Source organism: Lissotriton vulgaris, chromosome 11 (genome assembly GCF_964263255.1).
Source record: "Lissotriton vulgaris chromosome 11, aLisVul1.2, whole genome shotgun sequence".
Classification (NCBI taxonomy): domain Eukaryota; kingdom Metazoa; phylum Chordata; class Amphibia; order Caudata; family Salamandridae; genus Lissotriton; species Lissotriton vulgaris.
This window is the reverse complement of record NC_141699.1, coordinates 1,097,558,926-1,097,581,819: the sequence shown is the minus strand read 5'-3', so window position 1 is coordinate 1,097,581,819 and position 22,894 is coordinate 1,097,558,926. Positions and strand designations below refer to the sequence as shown.

At 46.9% G+C, this 22,894-nt stretch overlaps 1 protein-coding gene across 1 annotated transcript in view; it reads right to left on the bottom strand.

Annotated features, from left to right (window-relative positions):
* Positions 1–22,894, bottom strand: part of TPRG1 (tumor protein p63 regulated 1) — a 248,314-nt gene that overhangs the window by 181,367 nt on the left and 44,053 nt on the right. The window contains exon 3 of the mRNA XM_086944623.1: positions 18,404–18,495. Coding sequence (XP_086800749.1) covers positions 18,404–18,495 — 92 coding nt within the window. The remainder of the gene's footprint in view (positions 1–18,403; positions 18,496–22,894) is intronic.

Here is a 22,894-nt window from a genome sequence, read left to right as displayed (position 1 = left end):
GCAGCGTCGGGAATCGAACCCTGGTCCCGGGCCGTTCTCTGCACTCGGGTCTGCCGCCTCTAACCAGTGAGCCACACCTCTCCACAAGAAAGGGGTGCTCATTGTTCTAGCGATGCACCATACGTTCAGGAGGGAAGACACAAATTACATCATCAGGTGGGGACATGGGAGCCCACAGGTGGCAAACAAGATGAGCGTAAAAGCATAGACGGGAAAAGATGAAGTGGCGGTTGGGGACGCTCTTTGGAGGAACCTTGTGTGCACCATAGAAAAGCGCTCTCATTGTCCCAGGGATGCACCCTATAGACGGAATGGATATTTACACCCACGAGGACCCCTGACCCCAAGAGACATAGGAGCAATACTGGCAGAACACTGCAGTGAACAGTACTCGCTGTCTACTAACAGCAGTGCTTTAAGTAAAAAAAAATATGTGCCAGGGGGGAAACATTCATTACAACGCAGTCATTACAATGACCTACCTTTACAACACGACTGTTACAACGCAACTGCGTTTACATCGCATGCCATTACCATGCATGTCACTACAACGCATACCATTAGAACGTATGCCATTACAACACATACCATTACAACGCATGCCATTACAACGCATTATGAGGTATGTAATGGGGATTTTTTAGTATTAGGGTGGGTATGGGTTTTGGGTACATGAGAATAGTCATTTTTACCCCTACACTACCCAACACTTACCCTACTGTTGCCCTAAAAGTATTATGCGTTGTAATGGTATGCATTGTAATAAAATGCGTTTTAAAGGTAGTTTTAAAAAATGTGTTGTAATGGCATGCATTGTAAACTCATGCAATGTAATGGTGGTTGTGATGTAAAGACTGCATTGTAAAACCATGTGTTGTAATTGCATGCATGGTAACATCATATATTCGTGCAAGAGCCCAAAGTTTTTCCCAGAAGTCTGCGGCCGGTGCTACTGCATGTCAGTGTGCCGAATACTAAGGCTGCATAGTCTTGATTCCCCCTCATGCCTCTTTCAATACACCTCCAGTTACTCCCTTCCCCTTTCGCTCATACTTTAAAGTCTTTTTCACTCCTACTTTCTCCCTTATTCTCTTTTTCTCTTCCTCCTTCTTTCTCTCCTATGTGTTTTTCTCTCTTACATTTAGGGCCAATGTCTCATAAGAGCCGCAAGGCTCTACCTGCACGAACTGGCTCATTTTAAGAACTGACCTGCAGCACTTACTCTTATCAGCAAAGCTTGGGGGGACGGCAGTAGTGAGTGCGCAAAGTTAAAGTAACTATACCTAAATATTACAAGGATTGCGTTGTAAAATTGTTGTACATTCACAACAGTCATTACAAAGCACTACCTTTACAACGCAGCTGTTACAACATAACTGCCTTTACATTGCATGCCAGTACAATGCAGCCATTACAACGCACGTCACTACAATTCATGCCGTTACAACGCACACCAATACAACGCATGTCATTACAACACATTCTAAGGTAAGTAATGGAGATTTTTTAAGTTTTAGGGTGGGTATGGGTTTTGGGGTACATGAGAATAGTAATTTTTACCCCAACACTATCCAACACTTTCCCTACTGTTGCAATCACTGGAGTGGGAATAGTAATTTTTACCCCTACGCTATCCAACGCTTTCCCTACTGTTGCACTCTCTGGAGTGGCAATAGTAATTTTTACCTCACCGCTATCCAACGCTTTCCCTACTGTTGCACTCTCTGGAGTAGGAATAGTAATTTTTACCCCTACGCTATCCAACGTTTTCCCTACTGTTGCACTCTCTGGAGTGGGAATAGTAATTTTTACCCTCCCGCTATCCAACGCTTTCCCTACTGTTGCACTCTCTGGAGTGGGAATAGTAATTTTTCCCCCTACGCTATCCAACGTTTTCCCTACTGTTGCACTATCTGGAGTGGGAATAGTAATTTTTACCCTCCCGCTATCCAACGCTTTCCCTACTGTTGCACTCTCTGGAGTGGGAATAGTAATTTTTACCCTCCCGCTATCCAATGCTTTCCCTACTGTTGCACTCACTGGAGTGGGGATAGTAATTTTTACCCCAACACTATCCAACATTTTCCCTACTGTTGCAATCACTGGAGTGGGGATAGTAATTTTTACCCCTACGCTATCCAACCCTTTCCCTACTGTTGCACTATCTGGAGTGGGAATAGTAATTTTTACCCTCCCGCTATCCAATGCTTTCCCTACTGTTGCACTCACTGGAGTGGGGATAGTAATTTTTACCCCAACACTATCCAACATTTTCCCTACTGTTGCAATCACTGGAGTGGGAATAGTAATTTTTACCCCACCGCTATCCAACGCTTTCCCTACTGTTGCACTCTCTGGAGTGGGAATAGTAATTTTTACCCTCCCGCTATCCAACGCTTTCCCTACTGTTGCACTCTCTGGAGTGGGAATAGTAATTTTTACCCCACCGCTATCCAACGCTTTCCCTACTGTTGCACTCACTGGAGTGGGAATAGTAATTTTTACCCCACCGCTATCCAACGCTTTCCCTACTGTTGCACTCTCTGGAGTGGGAATAGTAATTTTTACCCTCCCGCTATCCAACGCTTTCCCTACTGTTGCACTCTCTGGAGTGGGAATAGTAATTTTTACCCTCCCGCTATCCAATGCTTTCCCTACTGTTGCACTCACTGGAGTGGGGATAGTAATTTTTACCCCAACACTATCCAACATTTTCCCTACTGTTGCAATCACTGGAGTGGGGATAGTAATTTTTACCCCTACGCTATCCAACCCTTTCCCTACTGTTGCACTATCTGGAGTGGGAATAGTAATTTTTACCCTCCCGCTATCCAATGCTTTCCCTACTGTTGCACTCACTGGAGTGGGGATAGTAATTTTTACCCCAACACTATCCAACATTTTCCCTACTGTTGCAATCACTGGAGTGGGAATAGTAATTTTTACCCCACCGCTATCCAACGCTTTCCCTACTGTTGCACTCTCTGGAGTGGGAATAGTAATTTTTACCCTCCCGCTATCCAACGCTTTCCCTACTGTTGCACTCTCTGGAGTGGGAATAGTAATTTTTACCCCACCGCTATCCAACGCTTTCCCTACTGTTGCACTCACTGGAGTGGGAATAGTAATTTTTACCCCACCGCTATCCAACGCTTTCCCTACTGTTGCACTCTCTGGAGTGGGAATAGTAATTTTTACCCTCCCGCTATCCAACCCTTTCCCTACTGTTGCACTATCTGGAGTGTGAATAGTAATTTTTACCCTCCCGCTATCCAATGCTTTCCCTACTGTTGCACTCACTGGAGTGGGGATAGTAATTTTTACCCCAACACTATCCAACATTTTCCCTACTGTTGCAATCACTGGAGTGGGAATAGTAATTTTTACCCCACCGCTATCCAAAGCTTTCCCTACTGTTGCACTCTCTTGAGTGGGAATAGTAATTTTTATTCTCCCACTGTCCAACGCTTTCCCTACTGTTGCACTCCCGTGGGGATAGTAATTTTTACCTCTACGCTATCCAACACTCACCCTACTGTTGGCCTAAAAGTATTATTCATTGTAATGGTTGTAATGTAATGCGTTGTAAATGTAGTTTCTAAAAATCTGTTGTGATGGCATGCGTTGTAAAATCATGCGTTGTAATAGTAGCTGTGATATAAAAACTGTGTTGTAAAAGCATGCATTGTAAATGTTTGCGTTTTAATGTCATAGATTAATTCACTACTGGTGATGCAATGCGATTAACAATACAGATTCTCTTCTTACTAGAAGTGCCCGAGAAGCTTTTACTGTACTTCATCCGACTATCTGTGGTGTCATCTGTAATGGTTTAGAATGAAACTTTAATCACATGTACAGAGACTTGATGGAAGCACTATATTGTAATAATAGATTACATGTACATAAGCCAGATCTTTTATTCTTTTTTTGACTGACAGCTGATAAACCATATATATTTAGGAATAAACAGTTAATATGTAGTTCAAAACAATATTTTTTAAATTACATCAGGTCAGCTAACGTGTTTTGTCCCCACTTTGGACTATTTCAAGGCTGTCCTGATGTAATTCAACCACGGTGGCTCTGAACTACTTATAAACGATTTGTACTTATGTATATTGGGTTTACCAGCTATCAAACAAAAAAGAACAAGGACTGACTTATGGATGCGTAATACATTATTACAGTGGTGCACTTCTGTATGTTGTTGTAATATTTAAATAACATGGTCCATACATAGTCCCCCCCGGGCTCCAGTACAAAGTGCTGCTAATTAGGAAGGCACAGTGCAGTAAAGAGTTAAACCTTCTGGTGCAGGACTGATTAGGAGTTACAAGCAAGGTGGCCCCAATGGGGAAAGTGTAGCCTTGGACTTCCATGGCAATAGTGACATAAAGAAACTCTTCTGTAGGTTATGTCATTTATACGATAAATGCACGATAAGTGAACTTGTACCATATACAGAAATATATACATGTGACTGATTGGGACAGTATGCTGTTACAGACGACACTCATAACATGAACGTTGTCAAAAACCACAACCAAAATTAAAGCTCAGTCCACATATGTTATTGTAAACGTTTCGACCCCTTTGGCACAATTATTTAGGCTGGGGTCATCATCAGGACAGAATAAAATTAGGAGACACCAAGGAATTGTGGCAAAGAGACCCACAACTGTAAATGTGTCAAACGCAGCTTCAAGGAAAAGTCTCAGCGAACTGTATTAAATAAGCACGCCACTGTGCCATAATTCCTTACAGGCGGTCTCATCTGAGTATGTGGAGTTACATACACCACAGCCCCACAGTCTGGAAGGTAACAACCCTCTTACTAAAGGGGGAAATGCAACTCTTATACAGCCTCTGAGGACTGGGGACCCACTTTAATTCAATTCAAAATTACTTTATTCAGTAACTGATAAAGTTGACCATAAAAGTTCATTTACTTCAGTCAATGCAGTTTAAAATGCCAGTTCCTACAATCTTTACCATATTAAAACCATTACAAAATAGATTTGCAGACCCAGTCCTGGAAGGATGCCTTTACCAGGGGGTCAGGGGCTCTCTCTGGACCCTCTCTGGTGAGTTAGTTATATTTAAAAGCCAGTCTTGGAGGTTCTTTCTTGGAGACAGACTATCCCACCCCACCTAGCGAGCCTGAACTAGGGAAGTATAAAGCAGGATATAGGCTAAGCCCAGGGCAATGGGCGTTGGCCAAGACGTGCCCTACCCCAAGACCCCCAGACAAGACTCTCTTTCCTCCAGGTGCATTTTTAGACCAAAGATGCCCTCGCAGTTCCACGTGGAACCAGGGGTAGTTCTTTTCCTCATTCTACGGGACCCCATCTCCAGGTCAGGAAAGGCTCTTACACACCTGGGTATCCACTGAGTCTAAATAATCCTCAGGGGTCACACACGCCCTTGTGATACACGGTGCAGCAGAGAGGGGCACGAGAACTCCCACTTGGGTACCTGCCAGGCCTTTGAGGTGGTAGAAACAGAGAGTCTGTAGGTGTGCAGGAGAGTCCAGCATAGAAAGAGAAACCTCCTGGCACAGTCTGGGTACTTGAAATCTGGAGGGCATCTCCTCACATCTTCATCCAACACTACGGGATGGACCTGGGCACTGCACAAACTGTTACTCTATTCTATTCTATTCTATTCTATCATTGGCATTTCTAGAGCCCATGACCACCCTAAGGGTCTTCCAGCTCCTTCTTGAGGAGAGTGTACTGAGTTCTGTAAATTTGCGATGCCGTTGCTTCTGTGTGTGCGTTTGGTACAAACAATACCAGGCGAGTGCTCTGGCCTCGCTTTTCACTTGTCCTTTTTTTGTTTTAGTGTAGAGATACCCAAATGGTCTGGCACTTCTACAATCTATTGTGCCATCTTTTTAAGGTGCTCCATACCTCGAATGTGTGATCATACAACGCATGGTGTTACCACGCGGTAGGTAACAACGCGGTCGTTACAACAACTGAGTTGTTAACATGCATGGCTTTACATCGCAAGTAGTTTCTACGACTTGCTGTAGGGGGCGCGCTGGACTTAGGAATAGTATTAATTACTATTCCTACTCCAGTTAGCGCAATAGCAGGGAAGGTGTTGGATTTAAAATCCAACACATTCCCTGGTGTTTCACGCCACCGAGCGCCAGCCGTAGAAACGACTTGCGATGTAAAGCCACGCGTGGTAACAACAGCGGTGTAACCGCTGTTTCCCCCATGGCACTGGTATAGCGGGGACATCCTCAGAGAAAGGAGTGTGAGAAGGAAGACACACAAGCTGTGCCAACCTGATCACTTCTTGGTAACGTGCAAGTCCAAGCCTCTTTAGTCTCATTACAGACCGGGGTGCCCACCCACAGAACCCCTTCTCTGGTCCTCACCTTTTCCATGTGCCCTGCGGAGTCTGCCATAGTGAGTAGGATGGGGGTTGATGGTAAGGGGCAATTTATGGGTAAAGGTTCAGTGGATAATCTGTAAGTATGGAAAGAAAAGCCAGGAGTCCATGGTTAAAAGTGTGCGGGAGGGACATCTTCCTAATAAAATGATTTTGGGATGCCAGCCTCATGGTGAAGACTTGCCGTCAGAGTGAGAGCTGCGAAGAGGAATAGATGTCCTCGGAGTTACAACCTTGCCGCTAAGTAATCGGGTATCTCCGCTCAGTGACGTAGCCTGGGGTTCATAGGCCATAGTGCAATCAATAAAACTATCCCCCCCCCCAGCCAATAATAAAATCCAGCTGCAAATGAGGTGCAGTGTGCTCATCACACCCTTGTACCCCGGTGCAACTGCACCTGCTTCACATATGTTATTTACGGGTCTCCAGGTTCCTCATTCGGTCACAATTGAATGGGTTTGCTTAGATTGAGCCGCACATCTTAGATTTGTTACGCCAAGTGTAATCGTGGCAATCAGTCATTAGGCAATTGCAACTACGGCGAGGGTGCTGAAGGTATATGACACCTACCCACCAAGGTGTCGTTTCCTCCCAAGATCCAAAGGGAAACTTGGGTTACATATGCAAAGATACAATACCTCAGCACACCCTTCTCATTATTTCTGTAAATAGTAGTCTCAGTGTTACTTGACACAATTTTGGCAAACTCAGTGCCCTGTATGATATAGTCCAGAAAAACAACTATAGTCTCAGGAAGTAATGATATGACAGTCCAAACAGGTCTCCTTGGATTGAAGTTTGTTTATTTTCATATATCACTGGAAGCAAGCAGCCGACGCGCGTTTCGCCCACAGGGCTTTTTCAAGGCTGCGAACAAAGTATTGATACATGTCCATCAGGCAAACATTCACTTCCATTGATTTACAATAAAAAGTGTACTTCTCCAGTTCATGCAGCATCACTCGTGGTTCCTGTTAATTAACTGGGCCATCCCGTGATATGTGCTGGGATGTACACCATTTTGTATTTGCAATTCACCCTGGTACACCTGAGCTCCCAGATTGCACCCATCTGTGATGGTGGAAACAGGAAATTTACAAAAAGTGATAAAAAATATAAGGGGATCAATTATAGAGCCAGGACGATTCGTATAAAAAGTGATGTGTTTTGAAAGTAGTAAAATAGGACAGTATCGTGCTAGGTATCTATAAAAGTTAAAAACATATGGAAAAGAAAGCCTCTATTCTGTGCAAAAAATAGCAGCCACGATATATCTCACCTTGTAGTTTAATTCCTTCTAGTGAAAAAGATCCGCGAAAATATTTCCAGAAATCAGTATTTGTGAATCCAGTCAGTCACACATTAAGAAATGGGTCTGCTTTTTGTCATTTACTCTGAAAATGTAACAAGGCCATCAGTTATTGTCTATAATCTTAAAAGAATGGGGTCCAATGAAACTATGTCCAGTAGGAGGGAATATACTCATTAACAGGAACCACGTGTGATGCTGCATGAACTGGAGAAGTACACTTTTTATTGTAAATCAATGGAAGTGAATGTTTGCCTGATGGACATGTATCAATACTTTGTTCGCAGCCTTGAAAAAGCCCTGTGGGCGAAACGCGCGTCGGCTGCTTGCTTCCAGTGATATATGAAAATAAACAAACTTCAATCCAAGGAGACCTGTTTGGACTATCATATCATTACTTCCTGAGACTATAGTTGTTTTTCTGGACTATATCATACAGGGCACTGAGTTTGCCAAAATTGTGTCAAGTAACACTCAGACTACTATTTACAGAAATAATGAGAAGGGTGTGCTGAGGTATTGTATCTTTGCAGGTTCCTCATTCTACTCGTCTTCCCTTCTCCTGTCTCCACCCCTCTTTCCTCTCTTCTCCTCCATCCATTAAATGCTCTCCTCTCTGCTCCTTTCAACAGTCTCTCTTCACCCTCTTCTGTCCCTCACTCACCCACACCTCCTTCCTCCTGCTTCCCTTCCCTTCCTTTTCCTTTGCCCACTTTGCTTATCCTCATCTCCTTTCTCTTTCCCGCTCAGCTTTATGTCCTTCTCCCATTCCGTCACCTTGCCCCCCTATCTTCCTCCCTGTTTTCCAACCTTCTATTTTATTTCATCCCTTTCCTCTTCTGTTCCCTCATCCTCTTCTCCCTCTCTGCCCTTTGCCCGGAGAAGTAAACAAACGATGCCCCTGCCCCGCACTGGACAGGCAGCCTGTGAAATAGCATCAGCAGGAGGCAGGGAGATTGGGCCTCTCACACCTCTGGGCCCCGGTGCACTGCACCGCCTTCACCAATGGCAGCTACGCCCTTGCCTCTGCTCCTATGCCTGGGGCCTCAGGCTGACAGACAAGACGGTCACCACATGTACACAGAATTGGTAAATGTGGCGGCCTCTGTAGTGTAGTGCCAAGATCTGGGCGGGCTTCTATGTGCCCCCTTGTTGAAAGTGCATTTTGTAAAGAGCAGGGGGTTACCAGTGGGAGGAGCACCAGCATTATCCTCCAAGCAGCCTCCCTCTGGCCTCCTGTGTATAAGCAAGTAATGGCCAGAGCGATATTAAACACATGTACAGATTGGAGTGTTTATTTTCATCAGAACTTTCGGACAATGCATAAAAAACACAACCAAGGTGGAATAGAATGAGAGTCACTCCAAAAATTACAATCAATTTAATGATCGGAAAGTATCGCAGACTATTTTCCTTTAATGCGTGTAATCTTGGTTTAGTTGACTGGTTTGTAGACACTACTTACCAGTAATATCCACCAGGGGGCAGGCTTAGCTTAGTTTTCTGTCATGATCAAATCATGTAGCAAATTTAGGTTATCTTAAAGCCAAAAATAAGATGCTTACTAAGTTGGATAGAAATAAATTGTGACAAACTATGAAAACAAACAGTCATTGATGCTAAACTATACTGTGGTGTGTGGTGAAAACAATCAATGGAAGGGACAAAAGATGACACTACCAGGGAAGGGACAGAAGACCAATCAATCAAGCAATCATATCATTTGTAAAGTGCACTACTTACCCATGATGGTCTCAAGGCGCTGGGGGAAGGAGGGGGTGCTGCTACTGCTCGAATAGCCAGTCTTGAGGAGTCTTCTGAAGGCCAGTAGGTTTTGGGTCTGCCGTAGGTGGGCAGGGAGGGTGTTCCAGGTCTTGGCAGCGAGGGGGGAGAAAGATCTGCCAGCTCCGGTTGTTCTTTGGATGAGGGGGACGGTGGTTAGGGCGAGCTTGGCGGAGCGGAGCTGGCAGATGGAGGTGTAGAAGCTGAGTCGTCCGTTGAGGTATGCTGGGCCGGTCTTGTGGAGGGCTTTGTGTGCGTGGGTGAGGAGCTTGAAGGTTATCCTCTTGTTGATGGGGAGCCAGTGCAGGTCTCTCAGGTGGGGTGTGATGTGGCTGCGGCGGGGGTGTTGAGGATCAGACGTGCAGAGGCGTTCTGGATGCGTTGCAGCCGTCTCAGAAGTTTGGCCGATGTTCCAGCATAGAGGGCATTTCCGTAGTCCAGTCTGCTGCTGACGAGGGCCTGGGTGACTGTACTTCTCGTTTCGGTGGTGATCCACTTGAAGATCCTGCGGAGCATTCGGAGGGTGTTGAAGCAGCAGGAGGAGACGGCGTTTACCTGTTTAGTCAAGGAGAGGGTGGAGTCGAGGATAACCCCTAGGTTGCTTGCGTGGTCGGTGGGTGTCGGGGCTGTTCCCAGTGTTGTTGGCCACCAGGAGTCGTCCCAGGCTGAAGGGGTGGAACCGAGGATGAGGACCTCCGTCTTGTCCAAGTTCAGCTTCAGTCAGCTGTTCCTCATCCATTCGGCGACGGCCTTCATTCCTTCGTGGAGGTTGGTTTTGGTGGTGTGAGGGTCTTTGGTGAGGGAGAGGATCAGCTGGGTGTCGCCGGCGTAAGAGATGATGTTGAGGTTGTGCATTCGGGCGACATGGGCGAGCGGTGCCATGTAGATGTTGAACAGAGTTGTGCTGAGGGATGAGCCCTGGGGTACGCCGCAGATGATCTCGGTGGCTTCGGAGCGGAAAGGGGGGAGGCGGAGAGGAAGGATGTAGTCCAGTCCAGAGCCTTCTCTTGGATCCTGGCGTCGTGTAGGCGTGTTCGTAGTGTGCGAGGACAGACCGTGTCGAAGGTGGCTGACAGGTCCAGGAGGATGAGGGCTGCTGTTTCTCCGTTGTCTAGCAGGGTCCTGATGTTATCGGTGGCGGCAATGAGGGCAGTTTCGGTGCTATGGTTGCTGCGGAACCCGGACTGGGACGGTTCCAGGATGATGTTCTCCTCAAGGTAGCGGGTCAGTTGTTTGTTGACAGTTTTCTCGATGACCTTCGCAGGGAACGGGAGCAGGGAGATGGGTAGAAAGTTCTTGAGGTCCTTGGGGTCTGCCTTGGGTTTCTTGAGTAAGGCGTTGATCTCCGCATGCTTCCAACTCTCCGGGAAGGTTGCTGTCTCGAAGGAGATGTTGATTGCTTTCCGGAGATGGGGTGTTGAAGATGTGGTGAGGGCATGGGTCTAACAGTGATCCGGAGTGGATGGTCTTCATGATCTCGCTGGTGTCCTCGTCATTGATGCTGGTCCAGGAGAGCAGGCGGTTGGAGCAGGTGGTGGTCGTGGGGGCGGAGGTCTCAGTGGTTGTCGGGGCAGTCGTGGGGTTGAAGCGGTCGTGTATGTCGGCGATCTTGCAGTGGAAGAAGGTGGCCAGCGAGTCGCACAGGTCTTGCGAAGGTGGGATGTTGTTGGTGTTGGAGCTGGGGTTGGAGAGTTCCTTCACGATGTTGAAGAGCTCTTTGCTGTTGTGTGTGCTGTTATCTAGGCAGTCTTTGAATTACGCCCTTTTGGTGGATCTGATGAGGTGATGGTGTCTACGGGTGGCGTTCTTGTGGGCAGCGTAGCTGTCTGGTCTTCGATCGCAGAGCCAGTTCTTTTCCAGTTTTCGGCATGTTTGTTTGAAGGCCTGGAGGTCTTCGTGAACCAGGTGGCTTTCTTGCTGCTGTGGCTGTTGGAGGGTGTCTTGAGCGGGGCGAGGGTGTTGGCGCGGTCGTCGATCCACTGTCTGAGGTTGCGGGCGGTGGTGCCTGGGTCGGTGGGGTCGGAGTATGGGCTCTGGGCGAGGGAAGGGAAGGGAAGAGACAGCAGAGGAATCTCACAGGGAAGGTACAGAAGATGACACTGTATGTGGGTTACATATAGTTCCTTTAGGGATTCTCGTTTACTTGACATGTGGCCTTGGTTGCATTGCCCGGGTCTATCAGTGTTTTGGGGGAATACACACAGTCTAGAATAAAACAGGTGGTAGTGCAGGCGAAAATGAATCAATTACTAGGTTATTAAGACATACCTTATGTGAGGATCAATATTGACACCTCAAGAGATTAAATGTTTGTCTAGTTTTAGTATATTTCGATATTAATTTGCAAGTCTGTCAGATACTAGCACGTTTTTGTTTTTCGCTTACACACAATGTGTGGTAACAGTATTATGTTTCCATAATTATGTAAACAGATCAAGTGTACACTCATACAATAATAGCTCCTTTGGAATGCAAACAATACATGATACATGAAGTACACATGATAGAAGCACGAGGAAAATCACCCTTTCAGCTACAAATGTACATGTAACAAAAAAATATAATCATGAGTCACTTGGATGGTATGAAATCAATACAATGTAAAAAAATTACAAAAAAGAAGGTTTAGTCGGATGTTAAATGTAGAGCGGCTCAACAAACGTTTTGCAGCTAACCAGCTCTTAATGCCTTCTTCAGGACACACATGCATTGATGATTTCCAGGTGAACTCATCCAGCCCCACAGGGGGAAAGTTTTGTTTGATGGATGGGGTGACAGGGCGAAGGTTGTCTGGAAGAGCCTGACAAAATGATGCCCACCAGTGGTAGTGTTTCCCGTTGAAAACACATTTCGGAGGCAAGCGCTTCAAAGATAGTACTTCTATGTGCCCTTAATAAAGGGCTTTCATTTATGGCCACATGTTTTTGGGTTGCTGGATTTGCTGCCTCATGATGGCATATCTAATTCAAGATGAAAAGGGATCTTACAACAATGTGTTTCTTTTCTTTCCCCCAAGTAATGTAGATTTTTGGGATTGTGAGACAATTCACTCCTGTTTTTCCCTGCGACATTGCATCAAGAAGGCAGGACACGGTATGGGATCGGAGTTACAGAAAGTCTCTGCAAGGTCCCTGGCCCATCCCCCCTACACACAGACACACACACACACACACACACACACACACGCACACACACGCACACACACACACTCTTGCATTGTATTTCAATAACCGCCGATTGCTACGGGTGAGGCTGCATGGGGGACAGTTCAGACTTGGGGTTTTCCGATACGGGGCAAGCATTCCTGTCGGGGTAGGTTGTGGGTACCTGTTGGACCTAGGGAACCCCAAGTCACATAAGGTAGCTTGGCACTAAGTGAGAAGGCCTAACTCCAAGGAACATGTGCTAAGTTTGCGTCACACCCATCAGTAACAAAACATCCACCCACTCAAAAATAAGGACACTACACCAATGTTAGAAAAATATGAGCTGTTTTATAAAAGTTCTCTTTAAATCTCCGTAGATTCTTAGCACTCTTTAGTCACAGTACATACATTTAACTCCGCATCAAAGAAATCAGCACTAGACAGTGTTTACAGAAGAAAAATCATTACTACTCGATTTACAAGCAAAAGAGTTCAATACAAGGACTTATAGGAGTGGTGGAGGGAATCCCTTGTAAAAATCAAACGGGGGTTATTAGCCATTTCTCCTATTACACCAAGGAACAATGGCTAATAACCCCCGTTTGATTTTTACAAGGGATTCCCTCCACCACTCCTATAACAAAGAAACATTTCTATCCCAGTACAACCTCATGAAACCTTCTTCAGCATTAATGATGTAGGAGCCTCAGGTGGAAGTCTTAAAAGGCTTCTTGAGTCAATTATCCACGTCTAAATTGGAGCAGTAGGGAGGTATCACTCCTCAGGACCCCTGGTCGGTAGTTCCCTGTTCTCTAGCTTCCCCCAACCATACTCCTTACTTTCAATGAAGGCCCCTCAGTGGCCACAGTCTCGGATCGCCGGGAGAAGGGAGGACATCAACAGAGGGCTCTGCAGGAAGCTGATGCCTCTTAGCCTCACCCGCCAGACCAGCCACTCGCTGTCAGAGCTGGCATCAGGTGAAAAGACTTCGCAGGCTGAGGAGAGCCGATGCTCGCCTCCCGCCCGTTTCCTCTTCCTGAGCTGACTCCGCCTCTCTCACAGACAAGCGGCCCAACTAGGCATGCGCGAGAGATCAGTGGCTCCACAACTGAGCCCACTCAGCTCCGACGGTTCTTCTTCCTTCGCTCCGCCCCACTCCAGGTCCGGCGTCCGCTCTGCCAAGTTCATGCCGATCAGGGAAATCCTTTCACCACGTAAAGCCTCCGTTCACCCTTCGCCGGCCCAGGGAAGAATGAGGTTGCTTCCTCCCCTCGCCCACACCTCCTGCGGTCACTGCCCCGATCACACGGTCCCTGTCTTCCTCTCCTGGCGAGCCGCTATTCACAATCCAGCAGCCTGACACCACAGGTACGAGGAGGGATTCTGGTTGGAATGTCTAGGGGGGGGGGGAGGCAAATAGATCCTCAGTTCACTTAGGGAGCCAAACGAGGAGGTCACAAGAATCGATTTCTCAGATTTAACCCTTCCTTCTTCTTGGTAAAACGCTACCAGAGTCTTACTGAGGGCTTTCCTACTGGGCAATGGACTGAGCTCCTCAGTAATTCAGTCACTCTCAACCACTCCTAACCCTTTCTTCTAGGCGATGGATCGGTCAGGCGCCCAGGGTCTCCAGGAATACCTCGTGGCAGGGTCAAGTCAGTAACTACAAGGGGAGAGGGATGGTGAAGCAGTAAGGAGGCGTCCCTGCACTGGGAGAGCAACCCTCTGGATATCCTATCCCCACCTTATACTACAGCCTGTACTCCAGCTGACTCTCTCTGGTAAGACAAAATGGCTGCACTGCAGCTGACCTTTTATAGGTTGGCCTCAGAAGGTCCAGAAGGGACCGGAAGGTTCTGGAAGGTTCCTATTCTAGTCTATGGGTCCTGTCTAGGGGTGACCGTTATGGCAGTTAATGGCGACCATTTTGTGAGTCCCATACTTTCTAGTCAGAAAAGGCACCTAGGCCTCAGGTAAAAAAAAAAATATGAGGGCAAAGAGCATCTAACCCCCAGGTCAACACCACAAAAGTATCCAGTGGACATAAAAATTAAGGGTTATGAGGGGCAGAAAGGGGACCAAAATAAATAATAAATCGGAGGGACCACCCAAAGGGCAGACAGGTCTAACAGTACCCTTTTATGTTGTAGGACAGTTGAGTGCACCATTGTAGGTGGGAGAAGAGAGGAGGCGTTAGTGGGGTGTTATGAGGTGCACAATGGGTCAGCCATCACAGCTCAGAGTCCAAAAGTGCATTTGGTCGGCTCTGGTTCGGGAGAAAGCCTGACTTCACGGGCCACGAGCACTTGGTCTACAAGACTACGAATGGTGCTTCTCGAAGGCCCCAGGCCCGGGTCAGATTTCGTTTATAAAGTTCCAGAACTGACAAGACATTTGATGTTTACCTCGCCACTGGATTTCAGAGTTAACAGACAAGTTTTGTGACGTGTTTTGCCCAATATCTCTAGGTCAACCGGTGTCTGGGAACAAAGAACTGCATCCTCATCACGTGGGGGCAGAGTGAGCTGCAGTCTAGGAACAAAGGCCTGTGCACAGAAAAATGCACCCTAGCAGGTCACATGGACTGTGAAGCAATACCTCTGCACACAGATGAGAGCAGAATAAAAGTCAGAACCGCATCAGTTTCAGGCTGGAGTTCACCGGAGCACGTGCTTGACCCCACTCTGCACAACTCCATTTCCACAGTGGCTTCGGAGGGGCCCCGCCCACCATGTTCCACCCAGGGGCAGCTCCCTTGCTTTCACTTTCTCTGACACCTGACATCAGTTCCCAGAGGCTGCATGTAGAGGTGAATCTGCTGACATCTGTCCCGGAGGAGGCGGCTTCAGAGCCGGTCGCTTAGCAACTGACAGCGCAGCTGGTCCAGGCCTCTGAAAGGGTAACATAGCAACTGCCGCTTACCTTTAGGCGTGTGTGGGGGTCATCTGCAGCCATGCTACGATGGCCTCGTAGCACAGATGCAGGTGCCCCCCCCCCACCCCCACACACACACACCTGAAGGTGGCACAGAGGGAGGTGCCTTCCGCAGCACCGAAGCTTCATTTCTTGCATCCATAACTCCAAAACCGGTAGCAGAATCCAGAAAATACAGCCACCGTACACTGACTGCTTAATTTGTGCCGGTGCATACCGGTACTGGGGCTCAAGAAAGCATCAATCATTTGAGATGGGACTCGACCACCTTGTGATCCACCACGGTCCAGTACGTGGAGGCGCTTCGAGTTTCCCAGCTCTCAGCCTGACCTCCATGTGGTGAGAGGGTGCGTACAGGACAAGCACGTCGCGAGCCCTTGCAGGCGAGAAGAGGTGCACCGGCCTCCTGCTTCCCTTCATTCTCCGGGGCTTGTGTGCCTCCCACATGGAGCTACACGGTCACAAATGGACCCGACCCATTTGCAGAATGGGGCCGTCTGCGACCCCAAAAACGTTTTTCAAAATGTACAAATGCGATTTGGTAACCTGCTACCAAATCACAGGCCAGATGTACAACCTTACCGTTTTGCATATCGCAATTGTGATCTTTTGCAACTCGCAAAATGGAATGTACTACACATTTAGTGATGCTTAATGGGGTGGCAAATGACCTGCCTCAACAATATTCATGAAAAATAAAAAATTGATGGACAGAATGCTGCACAATGTTAAACATTCACCCCAGTACAGAGATCTGGGCCTAAATCCATCGTTTCTTTGGTCCCCATGCCATATCAGTTCAGACCCAGCCATATGCAAATCAGCCTTGAACCTATGCCTCATGGGAACAGTCCAGCCCAAACTGCCAAGCCAGGTCCTCCCTGGACTTGAGACAAGCATCCTAGGACCGGTTTCGGGGCACCACCCCTCATCAGCCCGGCTAGCTTGACTCCAGTGGTGTGGAGAGCACGGGTCCCACGTCTGGGCATACCCGTCCCACTAGGGGTGACAAATGCAAAAAGAACAGTTGATGGACAAAATGCAGAACAATGTCATACATTCACCCCCGTACAAAGATCTGGGCCTAAATCCATCGTTTGTTTACTCCCCATGCCAACAATATTCATGAGGCAGGTCACACTTTGGGACCCATTGGGACTGGCCAATAACACAGGGATGGTGGCCTGCTGGGGATAGCAGACCACCATGTATGTGTTTGCTTTTTAAATAAAGCAACTTTTTTTTTCTTCAAATGCAGCCATTGTCCTTAAAGGAAATCAGGATGCATTTAAGAAAAAAAAAGAAATATTTTCTTTTCATTTTCCAAGGACACGCAGTGGCCCTGCTCTTAAAAAAGATTTTTGCTGCCAAAGACAAAGGGGAAGGTGTCCACTGTTGCAAAATAAAACCAAAATAATAAATAAAACAAAATCCCCAACAGTTTGCCGGAGTTCATGTGGCTGCGCCTAGCCAGGAGTTAACAGGCACCAAAGAGGTCTAAAGAGCCTTGCATCCAAAGATGAGGGGTGTAGTACCAGAAAGATGGACGTTTTACACCACCATGAAAGGTTGATGGTAGTGGCAGCTGGAGGGCGTGATTATCCGAAGTAAACCCTGTGGCTAGGAAGACCTGTATGGTCATCGAGGTGTCCTCTCCGGACAGACCTCATGGACACGTCACATGCAGAACATAGCAAAGAGGCGCATCTCCCGTGAAGACATGATCTTTGTGCCACCTCTGATCCAGCGTATGCGGTGAGGGATCAAGCGTAGACCTTGCGACTACATTTACGCAAGAGGGACTGGAGGGGGTGCCACGGTCTCCATGGCCGCTGATGCTGGGCAGTGACGCTTGGGTAGTTTCTTGAAAAGTGAGTTTGCGGGGCTGCTGGCAGTACTCTCAGTGAGGCATTAGAAACAGGCTGCATCGACTCCGGAGTGCCTTTAATGTAAAATATCACCGCTGCTCTAATTTACACACTTGGGGGAACATTCACAGGAACGGTGGTGCAGGACAGCGCTGCAAGTTTCCTTGCTGCCCTGTCGTGCGTCTCAGGGAAAGGGCAAGAATGCACCGTATTTATCCAATACGGCGCGATCCTGTCCTTTCCCCCTGCACTGGTGCCGTTTCGACAGGCTAGTGTGAAAGCAAGCACCCTTGCACGACCATAGTGCAAGGGCGCTTGTGTTGTAGGCAGGATTATTTTTGTGCATAGAAACAATCCATACAGGCGTTTTTCTCTTTCTATGCAGCACACATAGAAAGAGGGAAGAACAAGGTGAAATTCACATATTTCTCCTCATTATGCCTCACCTAAGGAGGTGCATCTTTTTGGTGCATTCCCTGGTTCACCAGGTGTGGTAAAAATGGGAAAGCGTCAAAACCCATGGGATTGGCATGGAAACACCCACCGCCACGCCAATGGAACGCCTCCCTTGTGCAGAGTAAGGAAATGCACCAATTTGTGTAGTGTCGCCTTACTTCAGATTTTTGAAGCCCTTCAAAGCCACGTAAAGAGGCTTTACGTGTCCTCATAAATATGACTTGCAACTCGTGTCATGCATGTACCACTTTGCATGCTGCAGGCGTGACACAAGGCCCTCGTAAATATGCCCCTTGGTGTGAAGTGCAGCAAACCACAGACAGGCAGGGCATCATTACAGGACCACAGAACACTGGCAGGGTTTCCATCACCATTTCAGGTCACTTTATTACACATGTACACATCCTTTCATTCTTGCAATCATAGCAGCTAGTGAAAAAGAAGATACTTGGGAGCTCTGAGACAAGCCTATACAACTCAGGTAAAACTCTGATACTCACTCTGCCAGAAGCCAGAAGCTCAGCACCGTCTCCCCCTCCCTCACCGTCACGTGTGTTTTTAGGTCTTCAAGGGCCTGCTCGAGGGCTCCTGGCTGGAAGGGAAAACAAGAGCCGGGTCAAGGAATCATTTATGGGAAGGTTTTAACTGATGTTTCCAAGGAACACATGCACATATTCACTTACCAGACGTGTATCTCTGTCTTTTCGAATTCTGTCCCATATGATTAATCTTCACATTAAGCTTTCTTGTAGAAGCCCACCTGCCCCCAATCCCCCTTCAGTATGGTTATTTATCCGTTGCATTTAAAGGGGTATACTTTTCAGATATGTACGGGCCAATGCGCTCTGAATGTTGTCGCCCCATCCCCATTCCTTATTTTAAGGGACAGTAGCGGCTCCTCCACTAAGGCACAGGAGCGTCGCCCCACTGCTCAAAAAGAAAAAAACATGGTAACAACATATTGTTATCATCATTTACGTTTTCCCGTGAAGTCACACATGTTACTGTGGCAAGCTTCGTCTTTGGTGTCCCCCTCCCCCGTAAGGTAGGTGAATATCACCTCGAGGGGCTCAACCAATAATGGGAGTTCTTGGTAAAAAAAATTCTTATTAGGACCTAGGACACAGTGACTACATAGACTTTTGAGTATACCCAGAATGTATTCCTCGTTATTTTTCAGGTACACGTTGTATACTAAAAACTAATAGTGTTGGGATGTTTTCTGAATATGATTATTGGTGCATCCTCATACAAACACGTTTCTGCCTCTAGAGGTGCCTAGTTGGGTCAAAGGCAAATGGCGGACATTGAATGAGGATAAATAGGTAGTTCGCCAACACGAGCCCTTCACAAGTCTTTGACTACAGAGAGGTGCCTCTTTTTTTGTACATGAAGCAGTAGCAACCCTAGGAAGGATGTTCCTGCTTCAATATTGAGGTATGAGAGAGGAAGGCCTCATCTAGAACACCTTTAATGTAACAACTATAATGTAACTCACATTGTAGATAGCTAGTGATCTGCAGTAATACATTTCCCCGAAGAAGGCCTTTGACAATATTGGTCAACCGAAGAGGCCGAAACATGTTGCTATGTGGCTGTAAGAATGATCATATAGAGAAAAAAAATCCCAATACTATTGCTTTTAACTATACTGCATGTACACCGCGTTGCCAACAGACTCTGGAGAGACCTACAGCACTTTGCTAGTGCATTGCGAACAGGTGCTGAAAAGAAGTACAGCACTTGGTTAGAGCATTGCGAACAGGTGCTGAAAAGACCTACAGCACTTTGTTAGTGCTTTGCAAACAGGTGCTGAAAAGACCTGCATCACTTTGTTAGTGCATTGCAAACAGGTTCTGAAAAGACCTACAGCACTTTGTTAGTGCATTGCGAACAGGTGCTGAAAAAACCGACAGCACTTTGTTAGTGCATTGCCAACAGGTGCTGAAAAGATCTACATCACTTTGTTAGTGCATTGCGAACAGGTGCTGAAAAGACTTTCAGCACTTTGCTAGTGCGTTACGAACAGGAGCTGAAGTGACTTGCAGCAATTTTTTAGTGCGTTACAAACAGGAGCTGAAAAGACATACAGCACTTTGTTAGTGAGGTGCGAAGAGGCGCTATAGTCCCCATTCATGAAGTGCTTACAAACATGGCCAGCTGGACACATCCTTGTTTCAAGCAGAATATTGTGTCAGAGTTTCACTTCGATGAGTAGGTGGGTCTGCCTGTCTTCTTTTTCCAGGCCACATGCAGTCCCCCCTAGAGTAGATTGACAGACTCCATGTCAGGAGGGGGTGGTGTTGTATTTGCTTCATGGAAGCATCTTGAATCGATCAATGTTGGCTTCTAACTGTAGGAGATCACAAAAGTATGGGGAGATGTGACGTGTAACTCCATTTTCCCCGGTTCTGTTGACCTACCAGAGGGATGGCACTGTTGGGACCCCCTCTAATGATCCTGTAAGCCAGAGCATGTCACAGAACAAACTCTTCAACATGAAGTCTGCATCTGAAGGGTGAAGCAAACACCCCTGCCTGGCAGAGGACTCACCCCGAGTTTTTGAGAGAGAGCTGGGTGGGATGTGAGAAGCAGCCTCCCCCGCGTGCAATCACAGACCCTTCAAACTGACAACTTGTTAACCACTTTTATCAGTTTCAAGCTTTCGTTCTCCCAAGAGTCACAGAGCTTGGCAGCAGGCATATGCTGGGACATTGCAGGCAGCTGTGATTGCGACTGTCAGTTACACACAAACCTGGGGGTGGTGCGGGCGCCTTCAGCTATGGGTGCTTGTTTACAATCATTCAATCAAACAATCATAGCATTTGTAAAGTGCACTACATACCAGTGAGGGTCTCAAGGCGCTACATTTCAATAAAAAGAAAGGTATACAAGATAAAGGTCACCCGGACCACTTGAAAGCGGATAGGATGGGGTCCTTCTGACCTCTGCTGTGGACCAGCACCCCCACCTCCAGTCTCTTCCTTCACCCCGGTTGCTTGCTGTGGGCTTCCATAGAAAGGGCTGTTGAATTGCACTAGACGGAAGTCTTCCCAGCATCCAGTGGGAACTGGTTTTACGTCTCCATGTTGTTCCCGCCGCACCCCACATTCTGCACACTACCGTTCCTGTTACCCGAAGAAGTTAAGACTGGCTTCTTTGCCTCCCCCCCATTATGTGTGGGGGTAACAGGGCAATCATTCTTCTGAAGCAAGCTAGCCAAAGGGTTGGTGCCCTTGGAGGTGAGCAGGCCACAGAGTTCATAGGTAGATCAGAGCCGGAGCTTAAAATATGTAAATCTTTGCAGGTATGCATGCATTCTGATGTTATGAATTTTTATGTCGATTTGTAGAGCGCACTAATCACCCATGAGTGTTCCCAGGCGCTGGAGTAGGAGTGCGTAGGCCTGTGGTCCCCTCAGAATTAAGCATAGAAGCGCCACTAAGCTGTCTACTTGGACATATTTCCCTTTTCTGTGAGGCAAGACTCTCAGGTCACCAGAGGCCTTGGTACTAGTGAGCCAGGAGACAGCTCACTTTGTGGTGGTTGTTATTATCACTAAGTATTGGGTAACAAGGTTTGTGTAGTGAACACCAACAGGTGCTCACCAACTTGGCATTTAAGAGAAATAAGGCACACTAATGAAAAGTGAACTGTCCCCAATAACTTTTGATCCAGTGCAACAAGCATGTCAACAGAAATGTCAAACAGGTGCAATTGAAAGTGGTGTCAGTGCAGATTGGACCCCTTAGATCGCAGAAGGGGACTTTGTATTAACCCTTGATCTGTAGGATGCATGTTTTCTGATGGATCTTTCTATCTACAGATTCCTCACCTCACGAAGACACCCAAGGAACACACTAGATCAGGCTGGGTCCACAGATGTATTCTTCCGCAATCCCCTAGTGTTCAGTATGTGCAGTGGCACCAGGGCTCAGCAGTGTGGGGCGGTCTCTGCACAAAAGTAATGTATACTTTGATTACCTATACCGGTGTTGGGAACCCACTTTGCTTGCGTTAGCCCCACGGTCCCCTTGCTATGTTACTGCTCGGAGTTACTTCTCCTCTTCTCACGTAAAACCCCAGGACAAACCAAACAAACCGCATGGTATGCGATGTATTGTATATCCAAGACACGACGACTGGGAATTGACCCTGCGATATGGATTTTAAAATTAAGAACATTTGAACGAGGTCTCAATCTGGATCAGGAACTGCAAACATTTTTGGGGAGTTAAGAATGGGATGTGACTCGAGGCCTCTTTTTTAACCTTTGATTATATACAGGGCATAATGGTATAGCAGTGAGCGATGATTGCCACAGTGTTTTTGATGTGGATGTATGCATTGCAGCACACCACTGAACTGGTACATATAGTGCTCTTGAATCTTATCTCCCTATGACTAATTGGATTGAATATGTAAACATTACTGAAGTTTGTATATTGGATGGTTCTATGCTATGCTATAACTCTTTGTCGCTCTTCCCTCCACCATCTTGACGTAGGCTGATAATCAACATTGCAACCGCAGCCTGCTATATGATTAATTTACACTCATTTGTAGATAACTTATTTCAGTCTGGGTATTTATGTCACACTGATGTTACTTAGGGTATCATGTTGATATCAATGTGACTGCAAAGGTGAGTGAACTATGAATGAACCAGGAATGGTCCTTCTGAACATTACAGCTTAGACCCTTCTCATCACTGTATTATGGAGGCCAGGATTTGACTTAAGACAGCGGACCCTAACCGGTGTGGATTGTCACTAAGTTATAGAAGGATCCTGTAATGATTGTTTTTTGTTCAAACTATTTTATTAATTTAGCACCTTAGCTGCGTGTAAACATCCCTCCCCAGTGCTGCGCTGTCCATTGGAACCAGTGCTGAATGGACATCCAATGGTCGTGCGCAGCACTGGGGAGGTAGCGCTGCTGACGACCGTTGGCCGTCAGCAGCACTTAAGGGGTTAATAGAGAGAGTATAA